The sequence below is a fragment of the Berghia stephanieae genome, chromosome 3 (assembly GCF_034508935.2).
Source record: "Berghia stephanieae isolate SIO BIC M18660-M18661 chromosome 3, UCSD_Bste_1.3, whole genome shotgun sequence".
In the NCBI taxonomy this organism is placed as follows: Eukaryota; Metazoa; Mollusca; class Gastropoda; order Nudibranchia; family Aeolidiidae; genus Berghia; species Berghia stephanieae.
The window spans coordinates 45,001,702-45,024,838 of NC_088362.1; the positions used below are offsets into that span (position 1 = coordinate 45,001,702).

Sequence of the window (23,137 nt, forward strand, 5' to 3'; positions counted from 1 at the left end):
CTTGTGTCCGGATGAGACTTATAGGTGATCTCAAACTAAGTACATTGATGGGTTGCTCTTGGAATCTGCATCTGATCCCTATTTGTTCTCAGTTCCCCTTTGTCTTACTTTTTCTTGGATGCTTTAATTGTAATTCTAGAACTTTTCACTATCCCATTTTCTTCCTTTTTACTGGCGCTGATATAACCTAAATGTGTTGCAAGCGCCGTAAAATCCTTAAAAACAAAAACAAACAAACAAAACAAAGAAACAGTCGCAAGGAAGAGAAAAATTATTTAGGGGAAGACAGAAAGAATGAAGTGGCAATTCGGACACCAGTCTGAATTGTCTCTCGTGACTATTCGGACTCAAACTTCAATGTGCGTGCGTGGAACTGATAAAGAAGTAGAAAAAGAGTTCAGAAGATTTTTTTTCCCCCCATATCACACTGACTCAGCTCATACCCCTACTTTGGATTGTAGAACTTTTCCCCACTTTTTTAGTGGAATTTCAACCAAAAAATGCTAAAGCATTGAACAGTATTACACATTTTCTGTAAAATAAAGATGAATAAAATTAAAAAAGAAATGAATTCAAAGGCTTTTCGAGATCAATTTTACCCCTCTTTGTATTTGTTAAAGAAAATTAATGATTTTTTCTTAATTATTTTTCTTTAACAACAAAAGGAAAAGGATGTCATTTTTTCCCCATGGACAGATTTTGGTGTATTTTTCATGAGAGGCTCAGAACGTGGTCCTGTTTAATCAGAGTAAAAAATTAGCTTGGTACCAATAGTCTTCAACAGTCGTAACGTCACTTCCTTCCTAATGACATATGGTAACTTAGTAACACTGGCTCTAAACTATCGGAACAATGGCGGACGCCGTATGAAATATTTCTCCGGCGAGCTTAAACGGTATCCAGAGGAAAAAAAACCCCATTAATTTGATCATGTTTTGACTTTTACACATTCTGATCACAAGGCATATGAAAAGGGAATGAAAAGTTCTAGCTAGCATGAAGAATAAAAAGTAATGATTTTCTTTGTTTAGAACCAAGATGGCCGCCGTTGCCGGGCGCGTGACATCAGACTACTGAATCCAATTTCTCCCAGGTAAAACCCCAAATCTACTGGACAAAACCTGAACAATAATCTAGATGGTATGATAATTTTTTAAATTAAATTTAAATGTGTACAATTTTAGCCGAAGTAATCTAAATGCCATGACTAAGATTTCTATATTGCAGGAACAAAAAGCTATGAGTATTATGCTTCTTATCTCTGCTTGGCTGAAGCAGAAGAAGAACGATCGTCAATATCCAAATTCTAATCAATACGAAGAAAATTGCAATAAATTTGGAAAATGAAATTAAGTACTTTTCCATTATTTTCTGTTGAAAACCTGATCGATATCGTATTATAATGCAAATAAAATTTATTAGACACAGGGCAAGGGATCCTCTCTTTACAGAAAAACACGCAAAAACACGCAGATACAAACACAATTCTCTTTGACGAGGTAATCGGGATACCCGATCAATGCTGCAAACAATTATTATTATCATTATCTGACATCTTCAATGAAGTGTACTCTTTTCCTTATCCCCCTCCTCCCCCCCCCCCTCCCCCCGATTACCCCAATCGTATCATGATATACTTTTTACTCAAATGTTCAATTTTTCACTTAGCTTATTTCTCTTGAATATCCCAATAATTTCAAAATAAAGAGATACAGATTGTTGTAAAATTTACGTTCTATCATTGAACTACATATTATAATCTCATCTCAGGTAATACGGTTACAGTTAAATATATGTTAATGCCTTCTAGTCCTTATTGATTATCGTTTAATACGATATTTAGTTTTAACCCCTAGCAAGCGGTGTATGATTTCACTCGAACCTGACATCATATCTTACCATTTTTAAGTTAGCAGTAATAGCGGTTCGACTATATCAGGCTTCATTGAAGCCAGGTTCTATCGCTGTTTACTCAGGTTCTTTTGGATGAAAATAATCAAGTCATTAAAAAATATGCCTAAAAAGAAATAAATTTAACAAAACGTTTTAAAGTTTAAATCCGTTATTTTTAAAAAAAGATGCAATCTTTCAAGTAGAGGAGCCAACCGTGTGTTCTTTGAAATAATAAACTATGACATGTTGACAGTAAACGCTCATAATTTATTGATAAACGATATAAATACAGACAGAAGTATCTACATACTACTACACCAGGAATCTGCAAGCGCTTCGACTCATTTAAAGCAAAAGTCGGAAGTTAACATAAATATTTCACAACAAAATTATTTCTGCTCATAGCTTGACGCCAGTTAAATTTATGAGATATGAATTTTAGTACCGAATACGAGGATCCCCTGTCCAAAATTGTAAACCCAGGGATGAAAGTTGTAAGCGATGAAGCGTTTTTGTATTTGGCGAAGATAACTCAGCTTATTAACTTATTACTTGCCCTCACGGGAGTAACCACAAACGTTATCAACATCCGGGTTTTCATTCAGCAAGGCGTCATGAACAGTAACACCAACATTGGTCTTCTTGCCTTGTCCATATTTGACTTTCTAAGCTGTCTCCTATTGATTGCTCCTTTCTCATGTCATCTGTTTACATATACGGACAATATATTGGAATATCGTGTATGCCAAACATATGCAAATTATGCAACCTTCGTCGCTATAATTTTCAGCTACTGTAGCAACTGGACAACTGTTTATATATCTTTAGAAAGATCTCTTTGTGTCGTATTCCCTTTGAAAGTCAAATTGTTTTTACGTCCAAAAATAACCATCATAATAATTACGATTATCTTCATCCTTTTCAGCTCAATTCCTTTGGGATACTCTACAGCTACCTCAATCGTGTGGAGATTTAGCCCAATTTTAAATTACACTCTCCCCTATTTTGTCGAATCCGCATTTTCGACGAAATATTTTTATTACTACAACGCCTTGCTAAACACATTTCTTAATTCTTTAGCTCTCTTCATAGTTGCTATCAACACAACGATCATGGTTTTAAAGCTAAACCAATTTAAGAAATGGAGAAATAAAAACACGAAGGCCTTCACCGATGGCCCAGATGTAAAGGAAAGCGATCCAACAAAAAAAGGCAAGTCGATGTCATCAAAAGATATAGACTTGGTGAAATCGGTTACAACAGTGACGACTATATTTCTGGTATGTCTGTCGATGAGCCATATTCCGGCTACAGCAATACTCGTGTTACCAGGGATGAGGGTTACGGGAATCAACAGGAATCTCCTGATATTGTCCTATACGATTCGATTCGGCTTCAGTCTTGTCAACGCCTCTATCAACTTCTTTTTCTACCTTCGGGTGTCTAGTCGCTACAAGGAAGCGTTTAATTTTGTTTTTCCGATATGTTCAGGAGGAGAAAAACAGTTGCTATGAAACTTATGAAAATACTTTCTCTATAATCATGAAGAAGAACTATACATCATTAGGGATGTAGCGTTCAAAAAGATATTTATATTGCGCTGAAATACTTTATCCATATGTTTCCTATATGCGACGGAGGTATAGCTTTTGCTCTGCGTGTCCCCATTTGAATGTTCTATATAAAAGTCCATTATATAGATAGTATGTGCTTGGCTAAGAAGCTCACAACATTGCCATCCGGAAATATGACGGACCAACACACAAAACTATGTGTAACCTTAAAGGTTTATAGTCTGGTTAATTCAGTTTAGTGAGAATTACTCATTAACGTGGATGGCAAAAACAATAACAAAGAGTGACGCCAACTTCATTCTATCTATAGGTCCCGGGTTTGAGAGTTTATGCCAAGATGAGAGTCTTTTAAATCGATGGATATTTGCAAAACGAGTTATCTTGCCACCTCTTTAAATAGTGCATGCCTTTCCAGAATACGGACGTTAACTAGTGAAAAGACAGAGACAACAGTATTAAATTCCCAGCCTGAGTGACTGAGTGTATTTCTGGACAGATGTCGATACGCGAGTTTATCACTATTAACTTTCTCTACCCATGAGTGGGTTAGCCCATATGCGTTTTTTTTTTCCATCGGCGAATGAAAGTTTGAAACGACTTCCATCTGAGAATAAGATGCAGACTGGGGATGTCCAATAAGATAATTAATATTTATGTTTTATAAGTCTTCTCAAGACGATACTTTCCATGACTTTTGACAAGAATGAAAGTTTTGACATACGTCTGTAATCTTTGCTAACAAAAAAAAATCCCTTCTTTTTCCCATTCTTGATTACTCTCATCACATTTAATAAAAGTTACAACAAAGTTAATTTAACTCTCTTTTCATCATAAGGAATGCATGTTTGTTGTCGGAATACGACAATTCACGTATAGTAAAGAATGTGTGTGTCCCAGCTGCTCTCATTTCAAGAGTGATGAACAAAAATGAACAGGAAAAAGAACAAAATTAATATCAAACACGGTGGCCATCATCATCCTCATCATCATCATCATCATCATCATCATCATCATCCATAATATGTTTTAACCGCGTTTGGTATTTTGCCCATTTTTCAAAGCTGTTGTTGCTGACATTTTATTTATCTATTTATTCGTGTGTGTGTGTGTGTGTGTGTGTGTGTGTGTGTGTGTGTGTGTGTTCACTACTGTTTACAATCCACAGCTTCTAGCAGGTTAGTATCACTTATACTTTCTGTTTTTAAGAGCCAATTTTTAAGTTCAAATTGTTGTTTTTCCTTTCCCTTTTTGATTCCCAGAACAACAAAAATCGTATAAATATGTGACTATCGTCTCAAACTGGTATCATGTCGGCATGAACATGGTGTCTCCGCCCCGCCCCAAGGAATTTTATCGTTAAGATTAACTTCAAGAATCTATATTTATATCCGTGTATATTATCACCATCGTCGTGACCACCACGACCGCCACCACGACCATCATCATCATCATGCTAGATATATGAAATGAATTCCTCCCAGTTAGCCTTCCTGAAGTTCAATCTGCAGAGTGGGAGAGACTGTACCCTCGGGATTGTCACCCGAGTTGTGACAAGTAGCGGCCTGTGCTGGCTATGCGGAAAGTCGCCAAGGACACTCCTCTTAACCTGCAGCGATTCCCCTTTCGCTCCCTTCGTCACGAGGGTGAGATCCTTCTTATGGCTGGTGCCCCTGAAGGTACCCTCGTAGGATCATACACTAGGTGCAGGTCGTTACAGTCCATCCATGAGTGAAGTTATCTACCTGCCTCATTGATTGCAGTCTCGGTAGCTCCATTCGTGGTGGTGGTCTCACAGTCACAGTCACAGACAGTTGGAATTATGGGTAACCAGGGGAGGTAATAGTAAAACACGGCGTGGAGTCTGTCGTTATCTTATGATATATAATTATAATTTTAAATTATATTAATACATCATGCCCCTATTTGACAACCCTCTTATATTAACTGGATTAGCAAATATATTGTGTTTCTCAATGAACGCAATGTCTGAATGTTATGTTTCGCAAGGGAAACAATAACTCTTCCGACTTAGGAATGAATGGGTAATACGTATTCAAATCGTGACAGACATCGACTGAGTGTGAGACATGGCACAAAAATTTAGGATTTGTCATAGCTTCATGGGGCTTAATAGGCAATAAGGCGAAAACTTTTGGGATGCAGTTTAGAAATTTACTCACATATCGTTCTTGAATTCATTTATTCATCCGTACAAAATGCCGGGCCTAACTTTCATTCATTTATTCACCCATTCAAGGGAACAAATGTTGCACATCATTATGGCCAGTCAGAGTTTTGATCAGTCGAGACCGGATAAATCATCATGATCGCTGGGAATGCTGCAACCGATCATTGTTATAACCGATTTCTCATGAGAAATAAACAAACACTCCAAATATGACAACTTAAAAAAGAGCAACTCCCCTTGTCAAAATTCCTACTCTCCTTTATCACATTTATAATACATAACAACATGTAACCGATTTAGCCAAAATTCAAGGTCGTCTATTTCGGTTTTTGTACACGTCGGTTTAGACATATCTATGTTGGTTTAAGTATACCAAGTGAATAACACTTATAAGAAAATAAATCAAGTAATGTTCCTCGTCCATACCGTATTTGTCTTTTATTTCTTAAATTATAGGCTTGTGTCATAAACCATAAGGCAAAAGAGTAACTAAATATGTAATGATTATAATTTATTTATAATGCGGAAGGACTTATCCCCTCAAACAAGACGGTTTTGGGCACAATTCAAGAGAGGAAAAATGAAAAAGAAGTAAGTTGGACCCAACCAAACATCTCGACATTCATGAAATATAATTTTAATAACGAAGTTCTTTTTGAAGGACTCGAAAGATGACGATTTTCGGAGATAAAAGTGGAGGTTCATTCCAGACGTATGAGTCTTAGCGGAAGAAGACTTGCTTCTCCTGCTTTCAAACGTGTCTGTGGGCAATCTTGTTTGAAGTTGTCGGATGATGATCGCAATGATCTCTTGGATTGCTAATAGTAGATGATTTCCCGAAGATATTCCAGTGCTTGGTCACGAAGAAACTCGAAGAAAGGTTAGATACTGTGCAACAAAAAAAAAAAAAAAAAAAAAAAAAAAAAAGGAATACATAATAATGATCGCGGGTAGATACTGTAAAGTAGTGCTTCAATCAGTCTTGTTTTTGTTTTAGTAGGGGGAATTAGGTCCAAAAAACCCTTGAATTGTGCAAACAGGGTTGAAAGCATGAAAATTACATATGTTGTAAAATATCAAAAACTCTATAATTTATGATATAGAACCACTCTGAAAGATCAGTATTAGTTGAGATACAACGTTTTTAAGATTAGAAAATTTTGAAATGGACGACAATAATTTCTTTTATTTTTATTGTGTAAACATTCGAGGCAAGCCGACCAAAGGTTGTTTTACGTCATCCTTTGGATTCCCATTGGTGACTATTTTTAGCGTCGAAGCGGATGTTTTCCTTTCCCTTTACTTTCGATTCACGAACCATACAAATTATTTAATCGTAAATACTATTCAATTTCACTTGTTTTAAAGGACGTCTAGCGAGCAATATTCTATAATATGAGATTTTTTCTGCATCTGATTTAATAAGTATAATCAATTGCTCTAAAACGGACGGGCAGACGGGAAGATGAGCAAAACAGACTAGCAGAACACAGCTCAATAAATGCCGATAACCGGTGTTGACAAAGGACAGTGCTCCTTCTCCCCTCCTCCTGTTTTCTTTTCTCTCCAAAAATACTGCTATAATCATTTTACGTGAGTTAAAACCTATTTCGGTCAAACTTGATGACAGTAAAGAGTAAGCATACCACTTTCATAGCTATAATTATAATCATTATCTTCATCATTAACCACTATGATGCTGTATTGTGGCAAGTTATTTACTTTACGTTATTTACCGTTTATAATGTCCCTCTAAGTCGAGGAGGTATGACAAAGGGCAAGGCTATGAAACTCTTTTTGAAGATTTAACACAATTCAATTCTTTGGTTTGTGATGAAAACAAGTTGGATGTATCTATGTTTTTAATTCATGAGAAAGAAATGAGATTATTGAAAGCTTAAAACAAAATGATGCTAAGTGGCATAAGTATTGTCGTGTAAAATTTAATGCCAACAAAATTAGGCGATTAGAATTAAAGAAATCTAAAAGAATTGCCATACACGAATTCCAAACTTCGTCATTTGACTTGGAGGAGTCACCGAATGAATATATTTCGCAACCCACGAGAATAATGAGACAACGTTCAAATTAGAGATTGGCTATAATAAACAAAAGTGCTTTTTTGTAAAAACATAGCATCGGGAGTACTCAATTCTGTAATGACAACAGATATGGAAGAAAATATTCGTGAAATAGCGTTATCTATAAAAGATTCTGATATGTTGTCATTTATTGCCGGAGGAGATTTAGTCGCTCAGGAGGCACACTACCGCCCTATACCATAAAATTTGTCATGCACGATACTTAAAAAAATCAAGCTTTAAAAGATGTCACTGCTGATGATAATCATGATGTCACAGTTCTTGAAAGAAGTCGAGCGTTTGCTAACATTATATATTTTATAGAAGAGAACCCTGCAACAAATGTGACGATCGACATGAACCACTGTGGAGCTTATTTCCAGAATTGTCAAAAATGTCCCAAAAACTCATCAAATGTTCATGTAAGAGAGAATGTATCGGCACCCGATGCAAGTGTTTAAGGTCCCGTTTTGCTTTGCACGGACTTGTGTAGGTGAAGGGTGTGTGTGTGTATGGGGTGGGGGTGGGGGGAGTTGGGGGGGGGTGTTAGGTCAGTACAATAATGAGTAAAAGTATCTCTCTCTCTCTCTCTCTCTCTCTCTCTCTCTCTCTCTCTCTGTCTTTCTCTTCCTCTCTCTCTCCGTCTCTCCCGCTCACTTTCTCTCCCTCCTCTCCCTCCTCTCCCTATTTTATCTACTAGTTAGGTTAGTACAGTAATGAGTAAAATTCTCTCTCTCTCTCTCTCTCTCGCTCTCTCTCTCTCCCTCTCCCGCTTTTATCCACTAGTTACAACACAAAATAACCATCAGTTAGCTACCGTAAATGGTTACCAGTGTATTTAAAGTTTTAGAACGCACATTGTATTGTGGTTATTTCCTCGGATAAGTAATGCTATATAGGAAAAAATAAAAGTGCTAAAAACGCACTGTTCTGAGAAATTGCCAGAGTGGTTCTATATCAGGTGTTATTTATACGGGTCATAGCTACCTATATGCCAATTTTCAGGATTTCAACACCAATGTGCACGGTTTTAGCCTAATTTTCCCTAATACAATGAATATGAAGAAAATATATATTTTTTACGCAGTTATTTCCCTTGTTTAATATAGCTGTAATAGGTATAATCTAAGGCCTTAAACCGATACGTTATGATTGATTGCCAGAGTGGTTCTATATCAGATGTTTTTTCTATGGGTCTTAGCAAACTGTATGCAAATTTTCATGCTTTCAACCCGAATTTGCACGGTTTTAGCCTAATTCCCCCTACTATTTATGGCGTCAAAAATATGAGCCTTTTTTCCCCCCAGCGATATGTGGATTACTGCATTTATTGATGGTTGTGAACTTGTTTTCGAGGACAAAGAGAAAATAAAAGACACCTTATCGAATTCTTTTCGGATTATCATTCTTTTTGACCGGTTTTCACTGAATGAACTGTCGACACTCTCTGTAAAAAAAAATCGTCGTCCTAAATACAATACGCACCGACGTCAGTACAAAACTCAGGGAGAGTGTGTAGTTCGCCTAACCGGCAGCCGTGTTGTTATTTTTCTCCCGAATTGTGTGATTTTTATTGATTTCTAAAACAAAAGTCTGGAATATTTTTATACAGTCGTTTTAATAAAGTTTTATTCTACATTGTGATATATATTTATCGGAAATTCATAAGAGGATTTTTAGATAAATTAACATTTTAGTGGTGTAGATCCCATTGTTTGAAGTATTGTACTAGCCATTTATTGTTTACACTTACGTTAAGATTTTTAGTCACGATGTGCCATATCTATTTTTATCCTTATTACGACAACATTTATTGGAATGACACAGAATCGTCTTGGTATAACGGTAACAATAATAGCAGTAATATCCAAGTCGTGGTGGTGTGCGGAAACGAAGAAAAATAAATATTCAAATAGGTCACAGACCACCGCCCTTTCATACTCATAGAGCACTCAAAGTACATAACACACAACGGTGCCCAAGGTCTCTGATCAACATACCACTCAACGACACTCACAACAACATGCCAATAGTAAACGACACATCAACATATCAACAAAACATAATGACAACACCTGATCATTTTGATGGGATGCAGGACTTAAGTAAACATAATGAGAACGTGGCTTGTGAAAATAAGACAATAACAACAAAGGGGGGAAGAAGGGTCAATATGAGGCCAAATGAAATAAAAAGAATCAATCACCAAATCAACTCAAATCATAACACGCTTAAAATAGCAAACAGGCAAACTAACAGTGACCGTAATGGTGAACCGAGAAACATGTTGAGAACTATGACCATAAACTTTCAAAGTATAATTCCAAAACTACCGGAATTTTGGAAATTGATATCAGACATAAAACCAGACATAATCATAGGTACTGAAACATGGCTACATTCCGAAATAAAGGACAGTGAAATATTTCCACCAGAGACATATTTCAACGTGTTCAGGAACGACCGAGAAGATAGGTATGGTGGGGTGCTGGTTGCAACAACAACGAACCTCTCAGTAATAAAGCTTGACATTCAAACAAAATCAGAATCGGTGATCGTAAATATCAAAACAGAACAAGGCCTACTCACTGTGGGCGCTATGTATAGAACACCTTCAAACTCAACTATGGAACAAATGACTGAGATAACACGCTGTATTGATAGCCTAGACCCGAAAAATGTACTCTGGTTAAGCGGAGACCTGATATCAATTGGGAACAAGAAAAAATAATCAGTTACCAATATCCTTCATTTATAAACCAAGCATTTATTTACAAATTGCAAGATTTTGGCCTGAGTCAAATAAACAAAAATCCAACAAGGGGTACAAATATCCTCGACTTATTTATCACAAATCGACCAAATTTAATTGTCAAGTGTACAACCATTCCAGGCATTAGTGACCATGACATTCTCATCACGGAAAGCACTATCAAAGCAAACAAAATCACAAAAAAATCACACCCTATTACTATTTGGAAAAAGGCAAATATGGCCGAAATACGGACAGAAACACGTCTTTTTAGTGAAAACATAATTAATCAACATCTAGAAAGCACTGAGGATGTTTGGACTGCCATCAACGACCACCTAAACAAAATGATGACCAAACATGTACCAACGAAGAAAAGCTCAAGGAAATTTCACCAACCATGGATAAACACCACCGTCAAACGATTATCTAGACGGAAACAAAAGGCATGGAGCAGATCGAGAAAGTCCAACAGTAAGAAAGACTGGTACAATTATGCCCGACTGAAAAAGAAACACAAAAAGAGAGTAGAAAGGCCTATCATAATCATGTTAAGGAACTTGTTAGTGAAGACTCAAACAAAAAGCTCTGGAAATTTATAAAAAGTAGGAGGTGCGATTCGGTTCGTATAGCGCCCCTTGAGCATGATCGTGTATTATACTCTGATGCAAAGGAAAAAGCAGACATACTTAATAACCAATTCTGCTCTGTTTTTGCTTCAAAAGCTCATACCAAAATTACCACTCAACAACTACAAGGCGAAGAAAACGATTCCAACACCATGGCCGAAATCAATGTGACAGTAGAGGGCGTTTCCAAACTCCTCGCCACTCTAGATCCAAAGAAAGCATGTGGCCCAGACAAAATACCATCCCGTCTCTTAAAGATATTGAGTAACGAATTTGCACCTGCCCTCACACATTTGTTCAAACTCTCTCTTGAAACGGGAGACATACCAATTGTTTGGAAGCACGCTCTTGTCCAACCCATCTACAAGAAAGGTGATAGAAGCAGGGCTCAAAACTACCGTCCAATTTCATTAACCTGCATTTGCTGCAAACTGTTGGAGCATATAGTGAGATCCTCAATAACTGAATATCTCGAAACTAACAGTATTTTTTGTGATGAACAGCACGGATTTAGGAAGCACCACTCATGTCAAACTCAACTTCTATCATTAACACATGATCTGTCAGCTGCTATTGATAAAGGTGGTCAAATTGATCTAGTACTACTGGACTTCGCCAAGGCCTTCGACAAGGTCCCTCACCATCGGTTAATCCAGAAATTGTATGACGTTGGTATCAGGAACAAAACCTTACAATGGATTGCAACTTTTCTGGACAATCGCACCCAACAAGTTCTTGTCGACGGCGAGACTTCCACTATCGGGATGGTGACATCGGGCGGCGTACCTCAGGGCTCAGTCCTTGGGCCCGTCCTATTTTTAGTGTACATAAATGATCTTCCACGAGGTATAAGGTCAAAAGTGCGCCTCTTTGCTGACGACACATCATTATATAATCAGATAAAAACAACAGACGACTGCAAAACACTAAATGACGATCTAGCTAAATTACAAGAATGGGAAACAATAAATCAAATGGAATTTAACGTATCAAAGTGCAATGTTCTAACCATCACAAATAAGAAAGCACCTATAACATTTGAATACCAACTTCATGGTCAAAACCTGGAACATGTAAAGACAGCAAAATACCTTGGCATTGAGTTTGCTAAAAACCTCAAATGGAATGACTACATATGTCACCTGGCTTCAAAGGCAAATCAAACAAGCGCTTACATCACCCGCAATTTAAAAAGATGCCCAATCACAACTCAAACCCTTGCTTTTAAAACTATTGTTAGACCAATTTTGGAGTATGGCAGCTCAATTTGGGACCCATATACAAAGAAAAACATCGACACCTTAGAAAACATCCAAAGAAAAACAGCAAGACGCATCACAAACACATTCGATCCTTTCTCAAGTGCGTCTGAAATATCATAACGGATTGGCCTTGAACCTCTGGAAAAGAGAAGAAAGATAGATAAACTTAAATTGTTCCACAAGATCTACTACAAAAATTCGTGCCTTAAACTTCCAAACGACATCAAAGATATCGGCACAAGAAATACGAGGGGTCACACAGCAAGAATAACCATCCCAACATCAAAAACAGACGCCCACATGTATTCGTTTTTTTCCTTCCACTGCCCGACTATGGAATAGCCTCCCAGCTGAAGTGGCTGAAAACGGTTGCCAACATGCCTTCACTCGATTGCTGGAGTTCACAACGTGACTTTTTAATCTATGTGGTTTTAGTATTATGTGCAGAGTTTTAGCAAGTTTAAAATGTAAAACACTACAAACTGTGGAGTGATCCTCGACAATATTGGAGGTTTCCACAAGGCGAAGAAGAAGAAGAAGAAGAAGAACAATACGCACAAAAATTGAGCTGTCCTTCCAGGACAATGCAATTTTCTCCCCCAAATATGCCCCACAAAAATGCCAAGAAAGTGAAATTATGCCGCAAATTATGCCAGACATGACAAATTATGAGGTCAAAATGATGCGGAAATTTGTTGTTCTGCTGATGCAACTTGTATATATATACAAGCAAACAATATACACATTTAAAAGCAAGAAGAAGAAGGTGAGGAAAAAAAAGACTACAACTTAGGTCTCAAATCAAAACATTGAAAACCACTAAAACGGGAGGCAATCGACATCTGAATAAAAAAAAAAAAACAAAAAAAAAAAGAAAAAAAAAGAAGAAGAGAAATGCATATGAAGTTATGCAACTATTATTATTATTATTATTATTATTATTATTATTATTATTATTATTATTATTATTATTATTATTATTATTATTATTATTATTATTATTATTATTATTATTATTATATTATTATTTTTATTATTATTATTATTATTATTATTATTATTATTATTATTGTTATTATTATTATTATTTATTATTATTATTATTATTATTATTATTATTATTATTATTATTATTATTATTATTATTATTATTATTATTATTATTATTAGCATTTAAAAAAAAACAACAAAACAAACGATTAGACAGTATAGTATAGTGGAGACAAAAGTTAATCTGCTGGCTTTGTAACTGACTGAAATAATGTTATTCTTCAGAACACACTTTGTTTTGTTTGTTCGTTCGTTTTGGTTCAATTTGTTTGAGTTTCAATGAAACTTTTATTGGCCTAAATATAGAATTGACAGTCGACCATGGACATAATTGGATTCAATAGTCTGATGTCACGTCGCCAGCAACGGCGGCCATCGTGGTTCTAAACAAAGAAAATCGGTACTTTTATTCTTCATGCTGGTTAGAACTTTTCATACGTCTTGTGATCAGCATGTGTAAAAGTCAAATCATGATCAGATTTATAATTTTCTTTTTCCCTCTGGATACGCTTTTATGCTCGTCGGAGAACTATTTCATTAGGGCGTCCGCCATTGTTCCGATCGTTCAGAGTTTAGAGCCAGTTACTAAGTTACCATGCGTCATTACGAGGGAAGTGATGTTACGATTGTTGAAGCGTATTACAGTCAATATTGCGTGATTTTATTCATCATGGCAAATGTAAGTTCAAATGTGAAACGGACCGAAATATTATACCGGATGTGTGGCTAATTTCCTCTTTGGAAATCTTTTGCGTTGAAAGTATGAAGGCTGGTATCTTACATGCCATCGTGTACTTGAGAGCGTGATGTTACCAGCACAAAATAGCCGAATAGAGCAGTAAAGTGAGGTGCCCCAAACGTAAACAATAACAAGTTGCTAGTGATTTCCGTTAGGGACCGGAATAATTTACGCACAATATAGGTCTCCCAATTTTGTAGTTTGAGTTGTAGGCAATACACTTTCAGTATTGAAAATATGTTTACATAAAATCTTACAGTTGCAGAAATAATAATATAAGGCTAAATTATTCTGAAAATTAGGCTCCGAATAATTCTCGTTTTGTTCACACCAGCGCAATAATTTGCTCTGGTCTAAAAATAGATAGACTGTAACTTTTGATAAATTTTAGAAAATTTTACCTTTTGTTCCATAAAATATCCATATCTAGACATTATTTGATGCATGATCGAGTATTTATGAATATGTGTTTCTTTTGCCACCTAACAGCCAAAATTTAAAGGTTATTTTTTTTCTATTATTTACATTGGAACGTGAGCTGTCAAGACAGGAACATGTGGTTTGCCACGTGCTTCTCGACCTTTGTTTACGTTTGGGGCACCTAACTTTACTGCTCTATTAGTCACCGCCCTATCAACGCCCACTTCTAGGCAAGAGACTAGTAGGGGAGGGCATCCGGGTCACCAAAAGGTCATCGATGCTTTAGGTTTTGAGAAGTCAGGTCATCGAGTACCGAGAACTTCCCGACCTCCACTTAGTTCTCGATGCTTTTCTCGTCTCGAGAATCTTGGTCGTCGATGCTTCTCGTATTGAGTCCCGAGTCTCGAGACTATACTGCGCGAGCGACGCACGCGTTACTAACAATGTGTACTATCTGCATTGTTCACCCCTCTCTCGTTGGCGATGATTCCAGCGAAGCTCGAGACTTTTTTGCGTCTCGAGACTCAAAAAAGTCTCGAGCATCGCTCTAGTCATCGGTGCTTTCATTCAATACCTAGTCATTGGTATTGGGTATTGACGTTATATCATATTTTAAACAGCTAACAAAACACAAACGTCGTAAATAGATCAAAATGGTTATAGGATGTTTTATTATTATACAAAGTGAATTTATTTAATGTATTTTAAGTTTTAATACAAAAAAAGCCATCCAAAGCTCAGTTGAAGTGCTACTTCTCGGGAATTCCCGACTTTTCCTTGGTCATCGAGTTCGGGAAGTTTTGAGTGTTGGTGGCCGATGACTTGAGGTATCATCGAGACTTCCGCTCGACACTAGAGACTAGAAAACGTTCAGGAAATGCGATTATTTTTTTTGGTCACGTGCCCCGAACTTCAAAGACGTCTTGGGTTTAGAACTTTTTGTCAATTTGGGGTCATCTAAATCTACCAAGGTGTGAAATAAATGCTTTCTGGTCAATTTTTTAAACAGTGTTCTCTCTCTCTCTCTCTCTCTCTCTCTCTCTCTCTCTCTCTCTCTCTCTCTCTCTCTCTCTCTCTCTCTCAACGGCAGTACTAAACATAATGTCGACCATCAAAATTGAATGCGATGCGTCATCCTATTCACAGAGCAGCAAGTTACTGTCCGTTTCACACGTTTTTCGTGGAATTCCATCCTGACGCTGAGGAGAAATGGTATCAGAAGCTCGGCCGAAATCATAAGGGCTTAGATAACATTTGTCTTTAGTGTTTTGAAATATTAATTCAGTAGAATGATTGAATGTTATTTATTCCTTCAAAAACCGGAAATGGTAGGTACGTTACATGTCCACATGGATGATGTCCCACTATCATCTTTCTCGTGGTTATTGTAAGCTGTAATACTTCGCAGTGAATGATGGTTATAACATAATATTATACATTCAACAAATCTTGTTCAGACCATTGTTCGTGGCTCACATTCTTCCCGATTATAAATTTGAGCATAAAGCAAAAGGATCTTGGTCTATAGTAGCAGTCCCAATTCTATCAGGAAAGTTAAAAAAATTTTAATTTGCTTCTTTTAAAAAAATGGACAAAAACTCATAAAAATATTTACATGAAACACCTAAGTGAAGCCCGTTTTATTTTACTTTACATGATGGAGCGACACTACGACGAGCGGCACTTTTACATTTGATATTTAGTGGCTGTCATTACTCGAGAGGAATAGGTATGATCTACGGATACACACATGTGTTGAAAAACAAAAACAAAACAAAAAATAGACCAAAAATAAACAACAACAACAAGAAAAAAAAAAGCAACAACAACAAACAAAAAACAAACAAACAAAAAACTAACAAAACAAAAACAAACAAAAAGAAAAACAAAAAAAAAAAAAAAAACCAAAAACATAAACAAGACAAAAAAAACCCCCCAAAACAAACAAGAACCCCCCACCCCCCCCCCCCAAAACAAAACAAATACAAAACAAAACAAAACAAACAAACAAACAAATAATAAAGAAAACAGCAGCAAAATAACAAGAATAGAAAAACAAAACAAAACAAAAAAAAAAAAAAAAAAAAAAAAAAAACAACAACAAAAAGAAACAACAAAAGAAAAAACCCTACAAAACAATAACAACCCCCTTCCCCCCCCCCCCCCCCCCTCTCCCGCCCAACAAATCAACAACACCAAAAAAACAAAAACAAACAAAAACAAAAAAACAAAAAGCAAAACAAAACAAAAACAAAAACAAACTAACAAACAAAAAACAAAACAAAATATGAATACCCAACAGAACAAGGCCAAAAAGAACCCCCCCAAAAAACCCCAACGAAACAACAAAAAAAAAAACAAAAAAAAAAAAAAAAAAAACCAACCCAAAACAAAAAAAAAATAAAAAAAAAAAGATAAAACAAAACAGAACAAAAAAAAAAAAAAAAAGGAAAAAGGGACAAAAACAATCCAAGAGAGAGAGAGAGAGAGAGAGAGAGAGAGAGATATGTAAGGTCCTTTGTTTATCCATTCAACAAGATATGAAGTGAGTAGAAAAGTGCCAGAAGACGATAGAGAATAAAAATTTTTTTCGCGGCGGTGGTGGGGTTTGAACCTGCGACCTTATTGGTACGACAACTCCGCCTGGCAGGTGAGAGCGTGGCTCTACCGTGTGAGCTATCAACGAACACAAAATATTCGTTTCAAACCCAAAGTCATTACTAGATCCCTCTCTCACCCACTTCTTGAGATCGCCGATTCGTTCACCACCATCGCGAAATAATTTTGACCAGCAGTTAAGCTTAATAGCCAATATTCTCATCACAAACATATAACATAGAAACGATTGAGACATGGAGTATGCTCCGGTGTATGGGGTGAATTTTTAATTCAGAAAAGTGAGTGGAGCAGGCACTTATGTTGGTAACAACAAGATATGAAGTGAGTAGAAAAGTGCCAGAAGACGATGGAGAATAAAAATTTTTTTCGCGGCGGTGGTGGGGTTTGAACCTGCGACCTTATTGGTACGACAACTCCGCCTGGCAGGTGAGAGCGTGGCTCTAACGTGTGAGCTATCCACGAACACAAAAATATTCGTTTCAAACCCAAAGTCATTACTAGATCCCTCTCTCACCCACTTCTTGAGATCGCCGATTCGTTCACCACCATCGCGAAATAATTTTGACCAGCAGTTAAGCTTAATAGCCAATATTCTCATCACAAACATATAACATAGAAACGATTGAGACATGGAGTATGCTCCGGTGTATGGGGTGAATTTTTAATTCAGAAAAGTGAGTGGAGCAGGCACTTATGTTGGTAACAACAAGATATGAAGTGAGTAGAAAAGTGCCAGAAGACGATAGAGAATAAAAAATTTTTTCGCGGCGGTGGTGGGGTTTGAACCTGCGACCTTATTGGTACAACAACTCCGCCTGGCAGGTGAGAGCGTGGCTCTACCGTGTGAGCTATCCACGAACACAAAAATATTCGTTTCAAACCCAAAGTCATTACTAGATCCCTCTCTCACCCACTTCTTGAGATCGCCGATTCGTTCACCACCATCGCGAAATAATTTTGACCAGCAGTTAAGCTTAATAGCCAATATTCTCATCACAAACATATAACATAGAAACGATTGAGACATGGAGTATGCTCCGGTGTATGGGGTGAATTTTTAATTCAGAAAAGTGAGTGGAGCAGGCACTTATGTTGGTAACAACAAGATATGAAGTGAGTAGAAAAGTGCCAGAAGACGATAGAGAATAAAATTTTTTTTCGCGGCGGTGGTGGGGTTTGAACCTGCGACCTTATTGGTACGACAACTCCGCCTGGCAGGTGAGAGCGTGGCTCTACCGTGTGAGCTATCCACGAACTATGAGCTATCCATTTAGATATAGATAGTATGCGGTTAAACAGCTGATCGGAGTGGAAGTTTACTTCCGGCTGGCAGAAAGCAATGGAAGACAATGGCGTAGAATAGTAAAATATTAGTTTCTGTCGATAATCTTCCATATTTTTCTGGTTCTAGACATAAATATATTTTTTTAAAAATTCCCGTTAATGATGTAGACCCCTATGCCATTTGTGAACACGACTGGTGCCATAATCTTTAGGAACTACAGCCAGTCTCATCGTTTGATGTAGCGAACTACCTCGTCACGACCACAAGTTTCTGTCTCCACGGTCTACACATTTCACGGTAAGTCTGTATTATTTAATCGTTTCCCTATGCTATACCTATACTATGTTACACGATTCACGGCTAATTGTAAGATTTATTCTCAAAAAATCACAGAAGACAGATATGTCGAACCTGACACGGGAATATTAATATGATATGACCTGCTTCACGAGTCGTGATCATCTTAGTCTTAGTCTTAGTAAGTTTAGTCTAAGTTAAGTCAGTCTAAGTAGTGGATCAATGAGTCTTTGTGGTTACAATCAAATTTCAACTATTTTGCCTTTAAGGTGATGAATTCCTCCGAATTCACCAAAGATTATAAATAATAATTTAAATTAAAAACACCAGGGCAGGCAATGACTATGAAATCAATGTGGTCCCGAGTCCAAATCAAACTGATTAATACAGTAACAAAACATCATGCCCATAAGACTGTTTTAAAAGCCCCACCCCATTCCAAGGGACTGAGCTTGATCCCGAGTGATTATTTTTTTTCTAATCCCACTCCCCTTGTCAATCCAGCAGTGATTGGGTAGCTGAGTCTGTTAGATCTAGCGGAAAGTACTTTGACATAGACTAGAGTCCTATCTAAAGGGTAGCAATTGCTATGGTCCGTTTCGCGCTTTTCAAACCAGGTTAAACTTCGGCTCCATTGAATGACTACTTTTTTATTCGATATTTTACTCAATCCCCCAACTATATAATTTTTAGCCCCACGGCTGATGTTGAGTTATGGAATTGTGTCTCTCTGAATAATTCTAATAACCTTTCAGATGAGTACTCCACATTTCACAGCAAATTTAATTCACTGTTGTTAACTAAGTGTGATAACAACAGTTTTTATCCTCTCGTTTCAATTAATAATATTACCACCATTGCCACAATTTTTTTTTCAGGCTTACAGGGGACTGACTACTTATAATCAGGCCTACAATGTATGGGTGACGGATGTAAAATGGTTTAAGCCTCCTAGCTGTGGGAAAGTGGTACTAGCTGCTAAGGTAACCCCCCCCCCCCCCGTTTTCATCTCACTTCTATGATTATTATTACTGTTATTACATATTATTATTTTGATTTCTACATTTATTTATATTACTCCATGCAGGATTGATAATACGATATAGAGGTTTTTAACACATGGCTATATTCATTACAATGAATTTTCTTGAACTAGAATATGAATAACTTTAAAAAAAAAAAAGAAATAAGAAACCTCTTTAATAGGTTCAAGTTCTACTATGGGAGACTCAGTCGAGTCCTTGGAAAAGCCCCTTTACTCACATTTGCTCAGTCAGTGTGTTCGGACATAAACGTTTAAATGGTGTTGCGACTCATGGCAGTCCCGTTAACTCAGTTGGTAGAGCACCCATTTCACAATCAAAGAGACCGAGATATATCCTAGATGAAGTTAAGACCCCACCCCCTCCCCTTTCTTTTATTTTTGTACACCCAGCAGTAATTTGGCAATAGAAAAGCGCCCTATTCGAAGGGTAACAAGTTATTATTTTCACACTATAGAAACTGGGATGAAATCTGGCTCTATAGACCTAATGGTTCTGATGGACTACTTTTGGTGCTTGCGACACTATTAGGTCATTTTCAGCACAATTAAAAGCTGTTGCGAAATACGCAGTAAGAAAAATGGGCTTGGATCAAATACAGAGCAGAAGTAGATCAAAGTTATTAATGTGCTTAGTTTTGAGATCGCCTAACAGTTCCATCCAGAGACGGAATACACTCAAATGTTTATGTTTGATTTAAGGGTTTTACTGCACTTGCGACACATTTCAGCACCAGTAAAAAGGAATAAAATGGGATTGTAAAAATTTCCAGATTTACAATTAAAAGCACACAAGAAAAGTAAGACAAAGAGGAACAAATGTAGATTCCAAGAGAATGCTATCAGTGTACTAAGTCTGATAACACCCAAAAGTCTCATCCTGACACAAGCACAGGTCCCCCTAAGAGGAATACACTCAAACGTTCACGTATTATTTTTTTATTATATTATATTAAGTTACGTTATGCCTTTTGCGCAGCGATATCATAAGATATCGTCGCCTAGGCATTCCACGAAGGAATATAGATAACTCATCAAACAAGATGTCTGATGTCAACAGGAATCACCCATGTTGTCCAACTGAGCAAATTGGGGGTTAATAATCTTGCTCAAGGAAAAAAAAACGAAAGTGCCTGAAGCGGGGCTCGAACCTGGGTCATCCGGATCACAGTGCACTGCCTTAACCACTCGGCCACTTCGCCCCCCATATTATATATACACATATATATATAATATAATAAAAAAATTTTACGCGAACTGATTTACAAGACAAACATTTTTTTTTCCCCAAAACCAACAATATTCATTTGACTGTTTCTCTCTCAGCCAATGGGAAAGGACAAAACCAAGTAATCTCATTCCAAGACAAGGACATAAAGAAACTTGGAAAACAATATAAGGGATAGAGGACACAGCATGACCTCTTGCCACCATGGGAAGTCAAAGACCCCACCCAGTCTATTATTTATAAAATGTTGATTATAAATTTACAAAATAAATTTACATCCATTTGTCACTCTCTCATCTAAGGACAGGGAAAAAAAGCATGTAATCTTATTCCAAAACAAAGATAGAAAGCTACCTGAAAAAGGAATACAGACGACATAGGGGGGTGAAGAAAGCAATAATGACCTTGCCCACAATGGAAGGTCAATGACCCCACACCCAGGGTAGAAAAATGAGAACTCAGTCAAGCATTCACCATCAAATTACAAAAGCAACGGATAAAACAAATTTTTTAAAAAGTCATTACAGTACTTTATTTTCTTTACTGTGCTCCAACTTCATGTTTAAATATACAATGGATTTCTATTTATTTGCCAATTCAAAAATATTATTAGGTTTTGAATATTATTGCAGAACATATAATATAGCAATGACTATCCCACACAAATCTTTGGGCCTCTTTTTCGCTCACGAAGTGCCCAATTCGCGTCAAAATATGGGACGAAGCCGTTTTCATATATGCTATTTTAAAAAATTAATTTCGACGCTGTTTATCTATGAATATGACTGAAAGTTGGCACACTGTTAGAAAAAAGGTCATTTTAGATTATGTCAAGCGAAAAACTCGTGCGATTACCAGAAGACCGTTAAAAATAGATTTTTACTCTTTGGAGTAAAATATTTCTAAAACTACCGGGCGTGGAGGTTTTGTTGCTGACAAGGTAATACATGAACTTTTCTTCTTTTTGGTTGTAAAATTTCATATGAATATGACGAGTACTTTTCCCAATTTTACAAAACACCATCCTAATTTGCTCTTCAAGTTTCAATCTTTTAATCCACTTATTACGTAAGATACAACCAAAGGTCGAAAAAAAAAAAAATGCCGAAAAAGCGTCCCATATTTTCGCGTTTTTTTCCTCTTTGCGGGTCATCCAAATAAATGACACCTTTAAAACTGTATAACTTGTTTATTTATGAATGGATTTTCAAAATTCAAAAACATTTTTACTCAGTGGAGATAGGGCTTGGATTTTAGACAAAAATTTTCTTCAAAAAGATAAAAAAAAACATTTTTCATAGTCATTGCTATATAATAATGGTAACAGAAGTAATACTACTACTACTAGTAGTAATACTACAACTAGTACAATTTTTTCACAAACATTTCGGGCAAAAGTAAAAATGTTTAACACATGTATTAGTCTAATGAAAAGAATGAAAAGGATTACAAAGGTATATAAAATCAAGCATTATTGGAAAAGAATGAATAAAAAGTCTGACTGCTTTCTTTTCGTTTCAGGTTCGCCATTCCCAAAAATTGGGTTATAGTGGACTCCGTGTGTCGACAAGTGCTTTCTGCTCAGCATCAAGATGGGAACCTGAAATGTCTGTCTTCACAATCCTGTAAAAGAAATACCAAGATTAAGTTAATATATAGAGCAAATAGTACATTATTGACCTACCACCTCTGGCGTCTATCGTGTCACTGGGAATTTTAATTTTAATATTTTAATATGTTTGAAAACAAAGAAAACTTAAGCCCCATTTCCTCAAATACGCAAGTCATTCATTTTACAGGTCAAAATAATTTTTTTAAAAGTTTTTCTTTGACTTCAACTTCAAATGCCAATAGTGCCTGAACCTTATGATGAATTCCAAAATGGTTTGGCATATTTATGTGGAAATCTATTCTTTTAAAAAAATAGAGTTGTGGATCACCATTGCTCCGTACAGCAAATGTTAAATATTTATCATCGAGCACAAAATTACTGGCAAACCTAAAAATTCTAAAACTATTTATTTACAAACTCTACAAGTAACACGCAAATATTTTAAAAACTAAATGTAATTCTATCA

General features: G+C 36.5%; 1 protein-coding gene and 1 long non-coding RNA gene across 2 annotated transcripts; both read left to right on the forward strand.

Annotated features, from left to right (window-relative positions):
- Positions 1–2,324: 2,324 nt before the first annotated feature.
- On the forward strand, positions 2,325–3,407 carry LOC144969251 (uncharacterized). The gene has a single exon (XM_078908363.1). It carries the CDS (start codon positions 2,325–2,327, stop codon positions 3,405–3,407), a length of 1,083 nt encoding a protein of 360 aa, XP_078764489.1.
- Positions 3,408–18,661: 15,254 nt separating this feature from the next.
- Positions 18,662–22,713, forward strand: LOC144967831 (uncharacterized). The gene is made up of 3 exons (XR_013644468.1): positions 18,662–18,789; positions 19,668–19,772; positions 22,581–22,713. It is a non-coding gene; the product is annotated as an uncharacterized LOC144967831 (long non-coding RNA).
- Positions 22,714–23,137: the final 424 nt, after the last annotated feature.